Source organism: Nanorana parkeri, unplaced genomic scaffold (assembly GCF_000935625.1).
Source record: "Nanorana parkeri isolate BGI_ZX_2015 unplaced genomic scaffold, ASM93562v1 scaffold546, whole genome shotgun sequence".
In the NCBI taxonomy this organism is placed as follows: Eukaryota; Metazoa; Chordata; class Amphibia; order Anura; family Dicroglossidae; genus Nanorana; species Nanorana parkeri.
The window spans coordinates 56135-77613 of NW_017306814.1; the positions used below are offsets into that span (position 1 = coordinate 56135).

The following is a 21479-nucleotide window of genomic DNA, read 5'->3' on the forward strand; positions in this document are numbered from 1 at the left end:
AGTGATGTGGAATAATTTGATTTGTACTCACATGGAAGACTTTAAGTGAATTTTACATTAGGTTCTATATTTAGCAGAGGCAGTAGAGCGCGTTTATAATGCACAGAGGTTTATCACAAATGTCCACCTGTGCTCCTGTCATTTTAGTCATCTTTATTCTGAACACAGCTCTCCCACCTCTGCCCACTTATTTGCCGCTCTAATGCTTTATCAGCGTGCTTTGCTAGTGGGATTACTTGATTTGTTTCTCTGTGTGTTGTAAATTGAACATTGCCGGTAATTATTACCTTGTTTATGATTTACAGGGAAAAGTCGAAGAGGCTTTGAAGGCATTTGAAACCCTGGTAGCTGACTATCCGCAGAGCCCAAGAGCCAGATATGGCAAAGCTCAGGTATGTTATCTTCCAAAGAAAAGGGACACCTCGGTACTTTCAGTAATGCTCCAAAAATATAGTCATATAGTAAGTGAGAAGGCCAGCAGGACCGTCAAAGCTGGACATTGTTTGCAGGTCTTTTCCATTCTTTTCATATTGTTTTTTTTCTAATGTCAGTTGAGGAGAATAAACGGAATAAATGATGTGTACTGTAGATGTCAATGGAAAGTTCATCAATGGCTGCCATTGATGAACTTTCTTCTTGAGAATGCTAGTTCCCTGACAAGGAATTCTGGCACTCATATTCTGAGTCGGTAACTCAAAAATACTTGTCAGAAACAGCCAGACAACAAGCATTTTCATTAGGAGGCCAGCAATGACAGCCCCAGTGTCTCCCTTGCAATAGTGTTACGTTAAAGGAGAACTCCAGGAAAACTTATTAACCCTTGCAGTGGGGCCACCCCCCGCACTGCAAAGGTTAAAGAAGTATTAGGTCTGGGCATTAGGGTAAAAACCGCCCAGTACCTTTTTCTCTCCCCTTCTCCTCCCCACACTTACCTCTCAGCGCCGCTTGTCACCACAGCCGGTCCTGAGGCGATTCTCCATTCCCCGATCTTCCTGGTTGTGTGGGGGGGGGGGGGGGGGTGTTTTGGGTTAGTTCATCTTAAAAAAAAAAATATCTGCATTTTTTATTAAAATAATACATGGGAATCATAGCATGAAGGTTCTTGTTCAGGTAGTTCCTGTTGTAGGGTGACAACAATGTCCCCGTCTCCCAGTTGTGCTACTGTGTATACAGCTACTGCGGGCACGGGCGGGAACGAGACCACGCGGGTGTCTCCACAGCAGCTGCTTAGCTGATGGAGGCACCCGTGCAGGGGGCAGGGGTAAGAGCGCTGCAGGGACCCACTAGAAAACGAGGAATTGAACGTTTTAAAAGAAAAACTACAGCAATTTTATAAAAAGGGTGGGCCTCCTAGTAGTGAATATAGAAAAAAAATGAAGATTTAATATCACTTTAAGGGCCTGTTCACACGACGTCCGTTTTGTGTGCTGACCGGCTCCGTGCGCTGCTGCATTAAAAATGCATCCCAATGTATCCCTATGTGTTTTATGGGCTACAGTTCTCACGTGCGCAGTCCGTTCAGCTTACGACAGAAAAATACTGCATGTCACATTTTGTACGGTCAGGAAACGCAAATGCATCAAAAACGCACTGCACTGCAGCTAACATACTAACAGCCCCACTCCAGCAAAAAAAAAATATTTTTTATTTTTTTTTTTTTTACTGGAACGCATCAAAAACGCAGCCATAACGCACTGCATCAGTAGCACTGCGTCTGCAGATCAGGACCTGAAACTCATGTGAACAGGCCCTTAGTGTTTGTTTTTGTCTAGGTTAAAAATAAAAAAAAGTGATACTCACCCGATGCTCTGAGATGGTTTGTTCTTAGACCAGTCATTCCAGCCACTCTCCCTCTCCACTGCAGGTGGTCTAAGGTCCCGTAAATCATCATGTCTATACCCAGTTTATAGACGTGAGGACGATTCCAATGCTGCAGCGTAGGAGGAGAGAGGCTGGAGGGAGCGCTGTGACAAGTGGCCAGCTTGGAGCTTCGGGTGAGTATAACTTTGTTATTTTTTAACCTAGACACAAATGAGCAGTTAGCCCTTGCAGTGGGGGAGCCACACTGCAAGGGTTAATAAAGCGTTTTCCTGGAGTTCTTTAAAGTGGGGTTAGGCAACTTGGGCACTTCAGCTGTGGTTAAACTACAAATCCTGTCATGCCTATCCTTGTCAGTCTTCCAATGCCTCATGGGACCCGGAGTGCCGAAGCTGCCTACCTGCTTTAAAGCATAAGTAAACTCATAATTAAAAAATATCAAAAAGATGGAGTCAAGGCAATCCCCAATGTAAGATCAATTTGCAGATCTGGATTCATTTTTGAAAAAAAAGCTTGAGGGTTTAATACTTCTGGATCAACTCCAGGCAGATGCAATAAACAAAATGAATACAACCCTGTATTCATGAAATCATCATTAAATGAATGTGTTTAAATGCAAGCAGAGTGAGTGTTTGCCGCTTGCTCTGCAGGTCTCAGATTTGGAGGATCAGGACTGTGAAGCAGTGCCTAAGAGTTAAAGAGGGGCATGCTGATAGGATTAGAGAGCAGAGTGACAGAAAGATGCGTTGATCTATCTTCATCCAGGGCAGGGATAAGTCCTAGTTCTATTACTTTACTGCATTACAGAAAGTGAGGTCTCTTGCCCTGCCAAATAGGGCTGTGCTGTGTGGCAGGGCTGTGTAAATCTCAGGACTGAATGGACAGAAATACAAATTCTTTGGCAGATGAAACAGCTCCCATATGTGTATTTCATCTATCATATCTATGTATATACAGTACCTGTTTGTTCATACTTCAGCTATAGCAAGAATAAATGGAGTCAGCTACTCTTTCAGAGATCTAGTCACATTATTGTAATGCTGTCATTAGTTGCTTGTGTTAAAGTAAAACTCCAGGAAAAATACAACATTCAGCAAAAAGTACAGTATGTAAAGTAAACAAAATGTTTTTTACTTGTCCCTGCTATATTTGGGGCCATTGGTAAGAAGAAAACATAACAGAAAGAACACCTACAACTTAATTGAGCCATTCCTAACAGTGCAGTTTGAGTCCATGTTGAATCTGCTCCACCCTTTACCTAGACGTTGTTCTCTCCTGCTGCAAACGGAGTTGAGAAACTTTCATAGCTGTAGTAATGCAGCTCAAACATCACCACCACAGTGACAGACCGCCGGGCTATAAATATGTATTTTGAGATTTTGTTTCCTGATTGTAGTTCTAATGTAGAACACTGTAATGATTGGATACACTTGTACATGTTTATACTATGCATGTCTAATGTTCTGCTCTTTTTCCTTGCCACATTGTTGCTAAATGGTATGATTTGGGTATGTGAGACACTACTATGCCTACTATGCCTACTATGCCATACTGCTTCGTAGTTGTAACTGTCATGTCAATCTCAGATATCATTCCTACAGGCAGAACTCCCACTAGGGCTCTTTTCCTTTGTTTTCGTTTTTTTGTTTTGTTTCTGTATGCAAACTAAAGTCATTGTGAATTTCCCCAAAATGTGCATGCCTTCCACAAGTGCCTCTTAGGCTCCATTGACACCTATATTTTAGATGCCATTAGGGATTCCTGCATCAGAAACTTGTCTTCCTTCCTAATCTGCCATTTTCAAGCGGTTTACAACCTAATCTGCCAATTACAACGGCAATGGATGTGGTTAGGAATCAATCACTCTTCCTGGATGCATCGATTGTGCTTCTGGGTGTAGTGATTGGTTCCTAATCACATGTAATCATATCACATACGATTACATGCGGTATGCTGGCGGTCAAATGCAGCAGCTGCCACCCAATCATTAACTGCAGTGGGTGACAGCTACTGCTTGTAAAGGACAGATTAGGGATTCCTGATCACACCTAAAATATAGGTGTGAATGTAGCACACCTATAAAAGCTTTTCTGCTCTTTTTTTATAGGGGATTTGTGAAAAAATGCTTTTGACCTGAGCTGTTCAGCAAAGCAGAAATAAAACATATTAAAGTTTATCTTTAGTGAAATCTTTTTTATGTTTTAGATAGAGTAGGGAAGGATTAAAGGAGAAGTATTGGGACAGTAAAATGTACAGATGTCAACTCTATAGCTCGAGAGCTGAGCCATCACAAACCACTAATAGCTCAGCTCACAGTCTTCTCCCTGCAGAGAACAGTGATTGTCAGTCACCGCCCTCCACAGGGATTCCTCCCTCCCCTCTCTGTTCCTCCAGTACTCATTGCAGGGACAGGCAGAGGAGGGGGCGGGGACAGTTGGCTCTGGCTCTAGAGAGGTAGAGCCAGCTGTCAATCAGGCAATGGGGTGGATCCAAACAATATTGTCAGGATCTTCTGTGCAGTGCAGTGCTGGACAGTAGCCCACTAGATCCTGAGTTTGGGTCACAGGAGGAGCTGCTAATCCAGATAAAGTGAGCCAATAGGTTTATTGCTATAGTAATTTGAGTAAAGACGAATACTGCTTTTTACGCACAGCCGTGAATCAGATTTTTGATCTATTGCCTGTAGGCATTATTGCCCCTCTACTTCTCGGTCAAACCCATTTGTGCTTTTGGAATTAGTAGACTTAGGTTTAGGCACAAACACTGCTTTTTACTAGAATTTTTACAAGACAAAAACTACTGTCAGGTATAGGGGAAGTAGATCACGTCTCACTTTTTCAGGAACTGTGACTTTTTGAACTGTTCCTGTGCATTGGACTGGGAAGAGCTAGATTCTATAAAAGTCTCTGCCTAACTTCACCACCTCATCCACTATTCTCAAACACACAGCGAGCAGAAGCAGATTGGGGGTGAGATATACTATATGGCCAAAAATGTGTGATCATCACAACTGAATGAGCTTTTTGGACATCCCATTTCAAACCATGAGCAATAATATGGATTTACCCACTCCCAACCCCCATTTGCAGTTATAACAGCCTCCACTCCTCTGCAAAAGTTATTCATAATATTTTGGAGCGTCTCTGCTAACTTGTGCCTGTTCAGTCAAAAGAACATTTGTGAGATCATTTGAGGATGTTGGCCAAGAAGACATGGGTCACTGTTGGCATTCTAATTCATCCCAAAGGAGTTCAGTACAGTTAAAGTCAGGGCTATGTGCATGCCACGTGCATTTCTCCACATCTGAGTCATCTTACCATGTCTGGCTGTAACAGAAAAGGGCCTTTCACCTTCCTGTTGCCACAAGATTGTAAACCCACAATTATCTAAAATGACTTTGTATGCTTTAGCATTAACATTACCCTTCACTGGAAACACCTGAGCTCAATAATTTGGAGGGTTGTTTGCACACTTTTGGCCATATAGGTAGGTTTAATAGTCAAGTGTCCAAAACACTTTTGACCATATTGTGCAGTATCTGTAATACTCCGAGCCACTGGAACAGAAGAACTATATAGATAAGAACGTCAGATTTTACTCTGATGTTTCCAAACTGCAAACCTGTCCCCAATCAGTTACTCAGCCAGTGGCTCAACTTAAAGGCAATGCAACTAGAAATTTCAAGAGAACAGCAATGTTCGTTCCATATTTATTAGGGATGTTCAGATACCAAGAATCGTACTTGGTACAAGTTCAAGTACTGATAATGTTCCAGGTGCAAGACTAGGCCAAGTACAAACCAGACCAAGTACTCACAGATACCAATTACTGATACATTTTTGTTAATTTTCATTTGACAGTTTTCTTAAAACACTACAAACTAATGATTTTAGGTACAGTGGTGGAGCGCCAGGGCCCAGTTACAGCTGCAACCCTGGTGGTTGGAATATGTTTGTTCCATATTTATCTTTTGAAAGGCCTAATGTCCAGAGCTATACAAATCTTGTCTTGTCAGGCATGTTTACAGGCCAGGATTTTTGCTCAGTGAACATGCACTGTTAATTATAAAAATCCCTATAGACTTACTCTAGCTAATTTTTGGTTGCTGTTGTTTTGGACACAATGGGGAAAAGTTAACATTTGTTACCCTATGACAGGCCTCATTTTCCCTCACTTCCTGTCCCTTTGATATCCCTGCAAGAAATGGACTGCGTGGCTGTCTCTGCAACAGGAAGGCACATACAACAGTACAGTCATTGTAAGACGTTTTAATCCTTCCTCACTCTGCCTTACATGTTTTTTTTTCTTTGTGCCAGTTGGTGAGGTTTACTGATAGGAAGCAAGGGGAAATCTCAGTAGGGACACAAACCATAATAAAAACTTGACAAAGGCTCTTCATCACTGTATGCAAAACAAAATAAGTTTTGGCTGAAGTTTGGTTGTAACCTATAGAAGGATTATGGCGCTTAGGGATTGGAAAACAATGCAACCCTGGGCTAGTCTAACTAGAACGCATACAGTGTATCTGGTTAATATGGGCAGTATCTCCTTTTTCTTTTACTGTACCTCAATAATGTGCTATTTTAGTGGATCTGAACTCTTTTCTCACATCGGAATCCAACGTGCTAGTGTGTGTCATTTCTTGTTCATCTGAGACTTCAAAATACATGATTACTAAAGATTACTGCACTGTATTGTTCATATTTCTCAAATTTGGGGACCACCAAATCAGAATCTAGAACCCCATTTGGAGTTTCAGATTTCAAAATGATTGATGCAAATTATCTGAGTTTACTTAGGCATAGGTGAAGACAGATCGTATACAGCTTTAGAATTAAAATTAATTAGATTTAAAAATGAAATTGTAACATTTTCGTTTGGGCTAGAGAAGGAGATAGTTAAAACTCATGTCAATTCATTTTTGGGGGGTACATTTCTTGTCACTTCCTGTGCCAGAGAAACAATGGGAACTACGAGGAGACCGTGTCACATGAATCACTTTAAATGGAAAATGTGATATTTAACCAGGACGCACAGATCTGTTCGATAGTGACAGCGTTATGTCTGTGCCCAGCACTTTCTGCTCACATAACAGCATGGAAGAAGTTATTAGAGCTTAAGAATATTTCTGTATTGATTTATTGGAGCAGCATAATAGTAGGGAAGAGAAAAGCACGGGTGGTAGGGACGGAAATGCAGAGGAAATTAAAAGGATGAAGATGTGACAGATGGTGTTTCAGTGTAATAGGGAAGATGGAACAAAACATTTTTGAAAGAATGAGTTGGCAAGTAAGAATAGAATTTAGCCAAGCAGAGAACATACAGTGCAGACTGCTTTCTGAAGTTGTATATGCTGCTTGCTAATCTGCACACAGAAGCCATTTATAAAACTTGCAGGAAGTTGAAAATAAAACTGTAGGTCACAGCAGCTAATACTAGGACAGTCAGAATTTCTCTTTTTGTTGCAATTGATTTCTTCTTATGCCAATACATCACAGTAGGTTCTGCTGGCCCGTCTATGGCAAAATTAAAGTACACCTGTCATCGTATAAAACTGCTTAAACTTGTAACAGATGTAAAGTGTAATCGGGCGTGCCTCCACATACCCTTTTTTCTAAACCACCCAAGGAGTCCCTAAAAGTCCATGACATTTGTTTATGGAGATTTCAACTGTTTATAAGAAAGTCAAGTGTACTCAAACTTCTAGATGTCCTCCCCTGTGAGTCACTCAATGTGTAGCCCCCATTGACCAGAAGAAAGGCGTAACAGATGGAGGAGGTGGGCCTAGTCTTGAATTTTTCATCTAAATTTGACATTTGCTTAAATAAACAACCCAGGGTTCTGTATTCCTGTGATGTTTGTGAAAACCCACCATCACATATTACCTTCTCTTGAGGGGATCTCTCCCATCCATGACATGTTGGCACACATCCTCTGTTGTCAGTGATCACCACTTTCCCCAATATATTTCTAAGGAGTGGACATTACACTTACTTTAAGCGTAGTGTCACCCTATGCCAATGCCCATTGGGAATCAATTTGGCATGAAGTTTCACTTTATGATGATGATCCCCTCAGTCATTCAAAATGTGAGGGGCTTTTACATCACTGATAATATATCCATTTTATAGCCTGCCCTCCAGCTCTTTATTGGTGGGCTTCTTAATGCTGTAGAAGACTGCCCAGCTTTAGTTAAGAATAGTAGGACATTGACACTATTAACATGTGTAACCTTGCTGTACTAATAAATAAGTACTTTTAATAAGTACTACTGGTCTTGGCCATAACATGCCCAATGTACCACTTTAATGCTGTATTCAGTCTAATAAAACCCTATTTAACATAGCAGTCAATCCCTGTTTTACCTATAGTGTGAAGATGATTTGGCTGAGAAGCTAAGGAGCAATGATGTTCTCCTACGTGCTATTGGTTCCTATGAAGAAGTGTCCACATTGCCCAATGTGCCTGCAGATCTAATGAAACTGGCACTGAAAAGACGGGCAAACCGACAGCAGTTCCTAGGTAAGGCACTGTATAGTGGTGTTGTCTTTTAAGGGATTATTTTTCTTTTATCCTTACAGTACTCGAAAACAGTTTCTGTCATGATAGGATTGGTGGATTATAATAGTCTCAATCCGACACAGTAGCTTCCAAATATTTTAGACTCCATCACAATCATTAGATACCGCTGGTGTACCATTTCAAAGAAAAAAAAGATGATGTGAAGTTTTGACCTTTGGAATTATCAAGTGACATAAACTTGAATAGAGTTGTTTAAAATATGCCATCTCGAAGTGGCATGACTAGCGGCATAACTTGATTACTGAACGGACACAGCATTTCCTCCCAGCACACAATAATAACACAGAACTGTAATGAAAATGACAAACTCACCAGAACAAAACATTTCCATTTTCACCTGTAGGCACTCTTTATGCAAAACAACCTTTTATTATTGAAATGCATAACAATGAAATCAATCTGAGTGTCTGTGAAGTAGTATAAATAATCTTCACTGTATTGTTAAAAAGCCGCTTGTTTTTCTCAGTTTTATAAAAAAATATTCTACCTTTCATGTTTCTTATTTACTGGCTGTGACACTTGAATGGTATCAATTCTTCTTTAAAGGTTCATTCAGTGTGCTTTCATATGGGGATGTTTATTTCCATGTGTAAGGATTTATTGCATTCTTGTTGTTTCCATAGACATCTTAAGTCAAAAGTTAATAAAAAAAATTTCATAGCTCTTCTGTTCAGAAAGAGCATTAACATTAGAATTAGTTATGCGTCTGTATTATTTTCCAAAAACTGAATGCGGCTCAGCTTGTTTAAGAACACAGTTCTACAGACAAAGCGTAGCTTGTGAATAGATCCTACAAAGGAATCTGCTGTCCCAACACAACAACTTTTCCAGGAGCCTCTGAGAACCCCTCCACACTGCTCATAATTGATGTTGCAGCTTTATTCAATAATTTACATAGTACTGGTGCCATCTAGATTGCACTCAACTCTTGCCACGTTCCTGCAGAATATCTTTCAAGAGGTAGGTGATACCAATGCTCACAATAAACCAAAAGGTCTGGCGTGGGAGGAGATCTGAAGAGAATCACCTTCCTGTCAGGTTCCTCGGAGATCCTTAATGTGATCAGACTTGGCAAAATCCATGCTGGGTTATAACTTTATTATTTAAAGTGCACTCTAACCATACATATGGTATCTTTTACGCCGAGGTCTTTTTATCATTTTTCTTCTGGCATTCCTCCTGTGCAGCTGGCTGGACCATAATTATTATCTCCTGAATGGCCTTGAATCTGAAAATCCAAGCCTACTGCCTCTCTGCACTAATGCAGTGCAGACTCTCATAGCAAACTACCTTACTTCTGATCACTAAAGTAATATGTCTTAATATGAACTTGGATCGATTACTTGTCATGTTCAGTATTACAGATATCTGACATCAAGCAGGTATTAGCACCACTGTTATCCTAGCCATACACTTCTAGATTTCTCTCGTTCAGCAATGAATGGATGGAGGAATTTCCAGTGCCAGTTATGGTATTCAGGCAGTCGCAGTATCCACGCCTGGCTGAATACCTAAGCAGGGACTATCAAGCCTTGTGATTCTGGCTGGTCCAACAGGTATGTGCAGTGTGAGGAGGCAGAGCCTCACCTGCCATTATGGAGGAAAAAAACTGTCTGCTTCAAGTCTGAGGCTGACAGCGTTTTCTCCACTCAGACCAGCTTCTAACAGGTTACACAGAGGGAAAAGCCTCCCCGCTGTGTAACCTGTCATGGACGGAGTGCCTCCTGTTAATTACAGATTGCGCTTCATCCAGCTTTTGACAGCTGTGTTAGGTTACACTGCCGCGGGATTCCCCACTGTGTGTAACCTAACATAGTGATGTCAGAGCTACAACAAATTGGAGTCAGAGGCATAAGCTCTGTGGATGGTTTGGACCAATGGCAAAGTGCCATTGGTCCAAGCTGTCCAATGAAAAGAAAAACACTGACGGCATCCATCTAGATGCCTCAAAAGTAACGAGCAAGTGAGGGAAAAGAAAGGCTCCTCCATGCAGGCAGAGTGGTTTTCGCAGATGAACACTTAGCTCAGTGACCAGATCTGGGGCGGGCTAGAGTGGGGCCACACCTGCCACTGACCTCACCGCATATCCCTGAGTTCCATCTATGCCTCAATTTTGTCCAGTTCAGCAGAAATCAGTTGAAATTCGAGCAGTCTACGACCTCCCATATAATTTTACATTTCCTATTCTAATAGCTTGGTTTTTAATGTATTTTATGCTTCTAAGAATGCAAAAGGTAGACAGGAACAAAGTCTGGAAGTATGATAGACAGATTCTATTGACTCAGCTTATCAGCTTCTCCTATAACTAAAATAATACTTTTGGGTAAAGGCGCAATGAATAGTGGTAATGCACAATATCAATTCAGATTTTATCTAACCCTAGTTATACTACTAAGAATAAAGACAGCTGATTCTATCCTATTACTAAATCTGGGCACACACAGTCAGAATTTGTTCCAGATTTGATCAGACACTGTAGCTGTGGCCTTTCCAGACAATCCATTTGAATAATATATAATTAGATACTTGCTTTACCCATATTGGTCATTTTGTTTTTCTAAAATGCCATATCTGAAGATACATCTGTGTGCGGTGTACTGGAAGGTGATTGCACTTACTAAGCATAGATCCTACCTTAAAAAATAAGAACAAGTCATAGGCTGCCAGTGTAGTGCCAGATGTGGCATAGGCTGAGTAATGCCAGATGTCCATATTAACCTACGTGGGCTTGCAGTAGGCAATCAAATAGAATGCCCGGCTTCACCAATCATTCCTTTATCTAATGTTGGTTCCCAAAGTTTGTTCTTACACTGTCCAATTATCCAAACAATTTGCTGAAATTAAAAATGTATTTAAAACATATAAGCACATAAAAGGGACCTCATCAGTCACATGTCTAAAAGGAGATCTGTCTGTTGCCCCAAAGCCATTAATCATATTTACTATAAACCTGAACTGGAAAGTAACAGCTGGAGAAAGAACGTTTGAAATAAATTGATGCTTGTGGGGCAACATAGAAGACTTATTTCAGACACTTGGATATGTGAGGCCTAGTAATACACAGCTACGTGCACGATATATAAAGTGCACTAACCACATTTATTGCTTTATTGTAACAAGGTAAAATACCACTGACATCCTTGAGTTACTGCACTTTCCTTATTACTGTTGCACTTTTCCCGCCCTTAATAAATAAGCATAATACTGTTTTGAGCCCAGTTTTAGCAGCCAGCTTCCTTCTGCTTTTTTAAATTGAAGTTGATAATGATCTTTATTCCTGTGTCCAAACTTTGTTTCCTCCTCTGTGTTCCTGTATGACTTTTAGATATGCTGTATTTGATAATGAAGCTAGGCTTCTCCAAAATCCATTCTAATTCAGTGAGGTAGTACACTGAGTAATTGGCAAACAGCAATAACTAGCAATCAATTGGATTATACTGTTAATTAATTGCTATGGTTACCACACATTACCCTCACTACAACACTGAATAGGGATGATATTGTTCAGTTGTGTTTTTCTTTATACTGACAATGGGACCTTTATATACACTTACACTTTCCTTGAATCACATACATCCAGGCCGTACAAGAGGATCTGTGGTCACCCTCCAACAGCTAGTCCAGCTGTACCCTGATGATATCTCACTGAAGAATGACCTTGGTGTCGGCTACCTCCTTCTTGGTGATAACAAGAAAGCCCAAGAAGTGTATGAACAGGTAAATCAGAGTTATGCTTTTATGACATTTAGAGACAATTGAAATGATGAGGTGCAAAATACAGTAAACAGGCACATTTCAGGTAAATTAAGTCAGACCATTAAAATATAGATTCTGATTTGCATCTTTGGGTACCAGCATTTTTCACATCGATCCATGCATTTGATTCAGACCATTGATTGTCATGTCATTCAGACTATGGTTCTCCAAGATAGTATGGCACATGTTTGGTTGCGATCCACTAGCCTATTTAAAAGGTGTCCCTGGAAATTATTTAAAATGTTGGTATGTAATCTACATTTATTGTACATACCGTGTTTCCCCGAAAATAAGACACTGTCTTATTTTCTTTTTTGCACGAAAAAAGACACTAGGTCTTATTTTCGGGGGATGTCTTACCTGGCTGGGGGAGGACTGGACGTCCCAGAAGGCGGCGTGCTGTTGCTGGTCCCGGTGTGATCTTATGCCGCTTCCATCGGGCGTGTGGGCGGGAGCTGCGGCCGGCGGGAGTGTGGGCGGGGTGGGAACTGAAATTCAGTTCAGACCTACCCCGAAAGTAAGACCTAACGGATTTCTGCAATATAAGACCTACCACCGAACTAGGTCTTATTTTCGGGGTAGGTCTTATATTACAGAAATCACTGAAGATAGCGCTAGGTCTTACTATCGGGGTAGGTCTTACTTTCGGGGAAACACGGTAATCTGTCATTTTGCTAAAGTTGAGTTGCTAACTGTAGAGCTTTTCCCTTGCTCACAGTGGGGGGCTGTTCAGTGATTACAGACATCAGTTATATAACCATCAGGTCATTCGTTTTTAGAAGTTTCTTCCCTTTGTTGTGATGAGCGCCTTGGAGAGGTATTATTATTATTAAACAGGATTTATATAGCGCCAACAGTTTGTGCAGCGCTTTACAATATAAGGAAGACATTACAATCACAATTCAAGACAAGATGGTAAGGAGGGCCCTGCCCGTGAGGGCTTACAATCTAAAAGGGAGGGGCAAGTATACATGAGGAGGTAACTGTGTGGGGATGATTGTTTGAGAAAGTGATTGTTCAGCGGTTAGGTTACCATCTGTTATTAAAGGCACTGCTTTAGATATCCCAACCATACAACATTTCCAAAAATATCTATGCTGGCACCTTTCTTAACATCCAGGGCTGGGACTTTCTTCTTGACTGTATTAAAGTACAGTATGTGCCCCCTGTTGCTTAGAGATAAAACAGCCTCACATACAAACACTGTGAAACAACTGCACCGAGGGCCTTTCTGCAGTACTTGTCTACAAGGTTAGCTAATAAATATTGCCTCAACCAGCCCTGATCAGGGTATTTCTATAAGTACCAAACATCACAGACTCTCTCTCTAGAAGACCCATGCATCATGTTTATGTAATATTCACATAATATGATTTTTTTTTTTTTTTTTAGGTTTTATTACAGGATCCCAGTAATGGATTTGCCAAAGTACATTATGGATTTATCCTCAAAGCAGATAACAAGATTGCTGAAAGTATTCCTTTCTTAAGAGTAAGTTATTTTCAGTATTTGTTTTCAGTATATGGTATGTTCCACCGGTTTCCAAGTGACATTATGTAAAGAGTACTTCTCCACTCTCAGTGCAGACAACTGTTTAGTTAAAGTGTTTCTCTAGGCAAGGTATATAGATAAGTAGATAAGTGTATCTGGAGTCAAAATCTTTTTTTTTTTTTTTTTTTTTGGGGGGGGGGGGGAACCCTCTGTCAAATTGTATTACTTCGTCACTATTGGGGAGAGTCACTCCTCTATATGTACTGTTTGTTAGTGTTTTTATGCTGTGATATAATAAAGGACCTTTTATTGAGGATCCTAATTCCTGTGCCCACATTTGAATTTTGATTGTATGGAGGGCTGGCTGGAGCCCCTGTCAGGGCCAGATTAAGAGCATCATTGGCTTGGTGCTGAGGATATTGGTGGGCCTTTTTATGGAAATACATTAAAAAAAAAACATTTTCATTACCATAAAAGTGCATTAACAAAACATTGGATATCTTAAACTCACAGTATAAACATACTTTTTCACTGAACCCCAAATTACCTAAATGAGGCAAACTGGTAGATTAAAATTAAACGCCACATTCGCTTTAGATGATTTTTTGCTTCTAAAAAAAATGTAGAGCACATTTCGTGACTTGGATTTTACCCCTCTATTGTACTAGTGACCATTGTCACTGAGAAAGAAAGTGAGGGTTATACACATTTTTAGAGTTGTTCCCAGAACAAAAGGTAAGGGCAAATCTGTTAATAGGGACCCCTGTTCTGGGGACAACTGTCCAAGAGAGGAATTCCCCTCACGTTGGAAACTTTCCTCTAACGTCTAACTTCCTGTTGAATCTCAAGGACAGGAAATAAAGGGGAAGTCCCCAATGGTACACAGACAGCAAGCACCTAGCAGGGGTTTGACCCTGCCCTACTCTATCCGAAACTAAAAAAAAAAGTTTGGCTATAGATACAATTTAAATCTAAACAGTTGTTCTACATTAATAACCTGTATTCTTGCATGCTTATCATTATTATTATTTTCTATATTTGGATAATGTACTTGTTTTGATTGACTGATTCCTTTATTTTAAGGAAGGGCTATTGTCTGGCGAGCCTGGTACTGATGATGGTCGTTTTTACTTTCACTTGGGGGATGCCCTACAGAGAGCAGGAGATAAAGAGGTACAAATTCTCCCTGATTCTTCAGATTTATTTTTTTAGAGCTCCAAAACCAAAATGTAGGCTTACGTATGCCAGCATCCAACAATGTGATTACTGGGTTCTCTTTATTGGCCTTGTGACCAATAAACATAATTGTTCTTTTATAGGTCAGTACACTTATGTTCACTTTTGACTTCTACATTGTATATTTTATTTTCCTCCAGCCCATGAACAAATGGCAATGGTGGGTTACCTTTTGTGAAACAAAATCCTGTTTCTAGCACAATAGCCAGACCATTTGTTCCTGGCCACCACTGGATGGTGCTGTTTGGAGATGGGAGACCTGCTCTGGATAGAGCTGAATGAACAACCCATCACCTCCTCCTCCAAGAACAGCAGAATGTGGTCAGAGCCGAGCCAAGAGGCTGAATAACATGATAAAAAATATGTGTTAAATACAGTAATTGATTTACTGCCTTACCTGAAAATGAGATAATCAGTGAAATAGGGGGCACTGCATGCCATCAATTAGTAGGAAATGAATATTTGGCTACATGTCACTTAGTCAGAAACGAAAATTAGCTTTTGTGTCAGTGAAGCAAACCACCTGTTTTTCAGATTAAACAACTGAGACAAGCTCGGATCAAATATATGTTTCTGGAAAAAACAAATATATTTAATCACCCTGTTGTGCTTTAAGTGGGGTTTTACATTCTGGAGATTTACAACCTATAGTAATATTAAACAAGACACAGTATCCTGTAAGTCTGCATAAAGTAGAAAGGTGAGGGCACAGGTTATACAGAGTAATATATACACTGAGTTGCCAGATTATTATGACCACCCCATCAGTACTTCGTTGGGCCACGAAATGACTCCACGAGATGACTTCGTTGGGCCGCCTCGTGACTCCACGAGATGACTTCGTTGGGCCGCCTCGTGACTCCACGAGATTACTTCGTTGGGCCGCCTCGTGACTCCACGAGATGTTGAAAGGTGATGCGAGGAATCTGACACTGCACTGTTGCCCTTCTGTTGTCTTGTACCAGTCTTGCCACTCTCCGTTCTGCCCTAACATTGACTGGTCGCTGACGGCCACAATTCGCACCTTCAGACCCAGATTTGTGGCTGACAGTCCAGTCTTTAAACACTTTAACAACAGCTGCTCTTGAATTCTGCTGTTTTGCTGATACTCCATGGCTCCACACCAACAATCATCCCACGTTCAAAGGCTGTTAAATCGCGCTGTTTACCCATATCTTCAGAAAAAAATCACTTGTACTGTCGTGGTAAACAACCTGCTTCCCTATTTATAATGGTCTGGCCCTCTAGCAACTTCAGCGTGAAATTATAGCTAATTATAGCTAATTTGCCTACAAACGTCAGGTGGTCATAATAATCTGGCCACTCAGTGTATATACAGTATATATTGGGGTGTGGAGAGAATAATACCCTGTTTCCCTGAAAATAAGATTTTCCCCCGAAAATAAGACCTAGTACTATTTTTGGGAATTGCTAAAATATAAGACCTACCCCGAAAATAAGACCTAGTTGTGACCATTGCCAGGGCTGGTGGTGGTGTAAGGGGGAACCTGAAGAGCCACGGCAGAGAATCAGCGGTGCCAATGAAGCCAGCACTAGAGGAAGCGAGGCGGCAGGACAGGGAGCAGAGCTGCATGAGCTGATGTTTACTTTATAGCGCCGACTCCTGTCACAGGCGGAGTGATACCAAATGCACTCCGCCTGTGAGGAATCTATAGTGAAAGTGCGCTTCGCTTTTTCTGGTTACCAAATTGCTCTTGGAAAGGTATGGCACCCCTGATTGCCCTGATCACCCTATTAACTTTGCCATTTTGGATTTGCATTAACTTTGACTTGTTGTACATAAAAAAAAAAGACCTACCCCGAAAATAAGACCTAGTGTTTTTTTTTTAGCCAAAAAGAATATAAGACAGTGTCTTATTTTTGGGGAAACATGGTATGTACAGTATATATCTTAGGGTGTACAGATGTGCAAATAGATCAGAGCAGAGTATTTCATATTAAATGTTTATTAAAGATTTTCAAAATATAACAAAAAACACACATACAATACAGTAAGCATACATTAAGACAATCACATTACATACGATATCCAAGGTAAAAGGGGGGACAAGAGACGTAGGGGTACAGGGGGGAGGGGGGTTGGTCCCCTGGTCGGGGCGCAATATGCGCATTCAAGCATGTGGCAAAACAGTGCATAACAGGTTGCTTCTCCAGAGCAGAGTATGTGTGCAGATTTGTGGAACTGAGATCAAAGTTACAGAGGGTGATGTAAAATGCAATTTAAGATTTTCATTCTGTAAATATTGGGTGGCTGGCGGTCCGTTTAAACCTCGAGGAAGGAAGAACTTGAATAAAAGTACCTTTTGCAATATAATGATGTATTCAAATCCCTGTCATGAATGGAGTGATTGTATTTTCCAGGCATACACGTGGTATGAGGCCGGCTACAAGAAGGGACATTTTGCCTCAGTTTGGCAGCGATCTTTGTACAATGTAAATGGACTGAAAGCCCAACCATGGTGGACTGCAAAGGAAACTGGCTACACGGATCTAGTGAGGGTAAGCATTCATTGCAAATCAGGTTAATATGCCCCAGCATGGACTGTGAAGTGAAGACCACTGCAGCAGGAGAAGAAAGGAGAGTGAAGTTCAGCCTATGTAACACCCAGGACACCGTCTATAGATACAGTGGAGAAATAGGTGTAGACATGAAGGGGCAGGAAGTGTGTAATTCGCAGGATTACCAGGAAAACATACCTGAAAAAGGAAACTTAATGCAGCCACCACATTTAACTGCTGGTATGCTGCAATCTGTGAAATTTAGTTTTTTGGTTTACTTACTCTGTGAGTGTTAGTCCACACAGGAAAACACAGGGAACAGTCTTGGTTTTGTCTTTTCTATGGGTTTGATATTCTGTTTTCAATAACTCATCTGAATTGAACAAGGGTCTGATTTTCCACCATTTCTTCACTATATTCCAGTTACTGAAACATGGTATATGGGTGGGTAAAGATGCTTAACCTCCTAGAGTGCTCTCATCCCATATTTATATAGCAAAAATATATATTTTTTATACAGAATAAAGGGACTTTTTAATCATAGCACCCAGCAATATATCAATATGAAACAATGTACAAAAATAGGACATTTATAAAAAACACAGGACAAAAACACAAAATATATATAAAGCAACAGTGATACTGGGTTGGTGCGATAGCATAGTGCATTACATATTATTTGGCCATTATAAAACAGATCAGATAATATGTACTATGCTAGCGCACCAAGCAGTTATAATTGTTGTGCTGCACATATTTGCATGTCTAATAAATGTTCGATTTTTGTATTTTATTTTATATTCCTTTTTGCTGGGTGCTATAATTTATACTTTATACATAAAATATATTTTCTCTTAATTTCCGTTGTGAGTGGAGAATCAAATCTCATGTGGTTATGATTGGCTGAGTTGCTCTGATCACCAACTCACGTGAGCTTTCCATCTACCAACTCCAACTCTTGTCCTACTCCACTTAAAAGAGATTTATTTTCGTTGGAATTAGTCTTTAATATTTTGGCACTTACTGGCTTCTGTTGTGAGGTCATTGCATTTGCAGAGATGAGGTGCACAGCTCATTGGTACAACTCTTTGCAGAGTCTCCATTCCACAATGGCTAGATGATCACAGCCTTAGATATAAGCTTCATTTAAAAGCTATAACACCTGTTGCCACGTCTCTGCTGAGGAACTCCAAGTCATTATATGCTTTTCCAGCTGCACCCTAGTAGGGCAAGCTGAAACCTGCATTTCTCCATTGGCTGGAGGGCTGCAGTCTACCCGAGTCTAAACTACAGAGTTCATTCATGCAAGAAATTAGAATTTTGTAATCAGAGCCCTATTGTTCTGTGATTCAATGTGAAACCAGCTGGAGAATAATGCGGAAGCCATACTTTTTTCTTGTATCCTCGATTGCCACTTCAAATACTATTAAAATGCGCATTTATCACTCAGAAACATTGCCTGTGAATAATGATTATATATATTCAACACATTGATTAGAAGACACAAAGTGGCGTCCGTACTATTCTCTCATTATATACTGCTGGTAGGACATGGTGTATTAGACACACTGTACTAACTTTCAATATATTATTTACCTGGCTACACTTTCTAATGAGATTCTGCAAAGTACTCCTTGTTTTTGTGTTTGAGATCTTTCAAACCCTTAGCTCTCCTCCATGCTAAAGGCTGCTTATTTATCATCTAATATTAGGGTTCTAAAAATAGACTACTATAGAGCTTCTACAGGCCTTATGAGCTAAATGTGTTTAAAAAAAAAAAAAGAAAAACACTTTTATATCAATAGCAACCAATCAGATTTTCCCTTTCATTTAGTCCGTTATATTTTCGAATGAAGTTAAGATTGGTTCTATTTTAGACCAGTTTAAAAGGTGCCCAGCTTTTGAGTACAATAACAGCTTGGAAACCGGAAGGGAGGGGGCTTAAAGAGTACTCCTAATGGCATTTGTAAAGTCATTTTCATAAGTACAAGCACCTTATAGTGCCTATACTAATGTCTTATGTTTCACTTTCAATTTTTGTTCACTTCATGGGCAAGAGTTGGAAGAGCTCTACATGAAACTAAAAATCACATAAGCAAATTGAGGTCTAGTTGATCCTGCAAGCAAATTTATCATTGTAAAACTTAAGGAAGACAATTGGAGCTAGCTTGACTTGAAACAGAGGGTTTTTTTTTCTCTTCAAACATATACAAATCTCTGCTTGAATTATTTATTTTTCTTTTTTCTCCTCATTTCTTCTTGCACATGGCTCATTGACAGTTGATTTCTGAAGCTTCTTCTAGACAGACTAGATGATAGTGGCATAGACATCACACATATTTTATCTATGGAAAAGAAGTTCAGGGAAGCCAAGCTGAGAGAGTTGGAACCAGCTGTTCGGAAACATAGAGACTATAACAGCTCAGGCAAAACTTTAAAGAAATGATTTGCTGTATATATAATATTCCCGAGTGTGGCTCGGGGTTACCGCTTTGTTAACCCCGATCCACACTCGGGAATACCAATGGCAACGCACGGCAAAACGCCCCAAAGATGCTCCTGTACTTCTTTGGTCGTAGGGCATTTTGTAGCGTGTTCATAAGGCCTGTAATACGCCCAGGTGTGAACCACACCCATAGGAAATAATGGGATTTCGGTGTTTGAGCGTTTTGCAGAGCGTAGGAACGCGCTACAAAACGGCCAGGTGTGAACCGGGCCTAAGTGAGTGAATATCTCTACAAGAGCCCTGGATAGCAGTAAAAACCATAGAGACGTTTTAATACTTCCCCTAAGTAATGTAGAGCCAAAGGAAATATCACCGCTCCAATTCCTTAGCCACCACCAGGACTCCCCCGGTGCTGGTCTAATAGGTGCGTCTCCACCTTGGAATGTAGTAGTATACGAACAGACTGCACTATCCAGAGAATTCCAGTACTTCAGACTTTATTGAAATTCACATCAAATCCAATATAACAGTGGATAAAGGTGTATACATGTGAAACATGTGAGAGGTCGTAGCTGGTTGGGGGTGTGCAGTGCTAGTATTTGCTGTTTTATACACCTTTATCCACCGTTACACTGGATTTGCAATAAAGTCTGAAGCATTGGAGTTCTCTGGATAGTGCGGTCTGCTCATATACTACTGCATTCCCCAAGTAATGTTATTGAATCCTTTGAAATGTGTGAATGTTGATTTTAAAAAGTCATTAAATGCATTTTTGCATGCAACTAACATAAGTACTGATATCTCGATATTAGCATTCTTTAACTACCTGCACAGCAGCACTCTGAGCCAGTCAGGGCTATAGTGCTTTCAACAGGGTTGTTACTCATGGTATAAACATGTTTACAGGAGGGAATAGCAGTATGATGACCACCCCAGAGTACTTGCTCATTCACTGTCCAATTACAGGCTGGGGCAGGACCTGGACCAGGCTGCATTGCTTAACTGCACTGTCTGGTAGGGGTGCCTGAATCTTAATAGTGGCTGTGAAGACCTGCTCATCAGTTTATGGGTTATGTGTGTGTTGGTAAAAAACTTGGGTTGCTTTACTCCTGGAGATCCGCTTTTACCAGATTACCCTTGTATATATGGGATCTAGTCCGTCAACCGTATCGGTAACCAATTAATAGCGTATAGAAAAAACACAGGGCTGACTGCCTTCAAAGGGGAGGCAGTCAAGGGATTGGGACGGACCAAATTTGAAAAATCATATAAAAAACAGCTTTATTCGTGCATAACCAAGCACCATTCAAACTTAAGAAGACATAAATAAAATCATGAAAGTTCACTGACTATAAGTCTATTTTGTTCTAGGCGGTTGTTATAGACCCTAAAAAAAGTTTTAACACCTTTATTCCAGTCCTTTAGAATGATTCCTCTTTAGATTACAGATTCTCCTTTGTGTTGTTTTAACTGGCCTAAAAAAGGTATCAAAAAAGTTGTTCTTAAAAGGATAGATTGTATCCCCATTGTGTTGGTATTTTAGTCAATGATAACACAGAAAAAGTAATAAGATGGTTTGGATTGTTTCACTAGCCCTTCCGTATATCCTTAGTGATAGATACATTTCTGA

The 21479-nt window shown here is 40.3% G+C and overlaps 1 protein-coding gene across 1 annotated transcript in view; it reads left to right on the forward strand.

The window, feature by feature from the left end:
* ASPH (aspartate beta-hydroxylase) overlaps positions 1–21479 on the forward strand; it is a 54469-nt gene that overhangs the window by 20758 nt on the left and 12232 nt on the right. Inside the window, exons 4-9 of the mRNA XM_018561812.1 lie at positions 306–392; positions 8190–8340; positions 11981–12117; positions 13549–13647; positions 14731–14820; positions 17266–17403. Of these exons, the coding sequence (XP_018417314.1) occupies positions 306–392; positions 8190–8340; positions 11981–12117; positions 13549–13647; positions 14731–14820; positions 17266–17403 (702 nt within the window). The remainder of the gene's footprint in view (positions 1–305; positions 393–8189; positions 8341–11980; positions 12118–13548; positions 13648–14730; positions 14821–17265; positions 17404–21479) is intronic.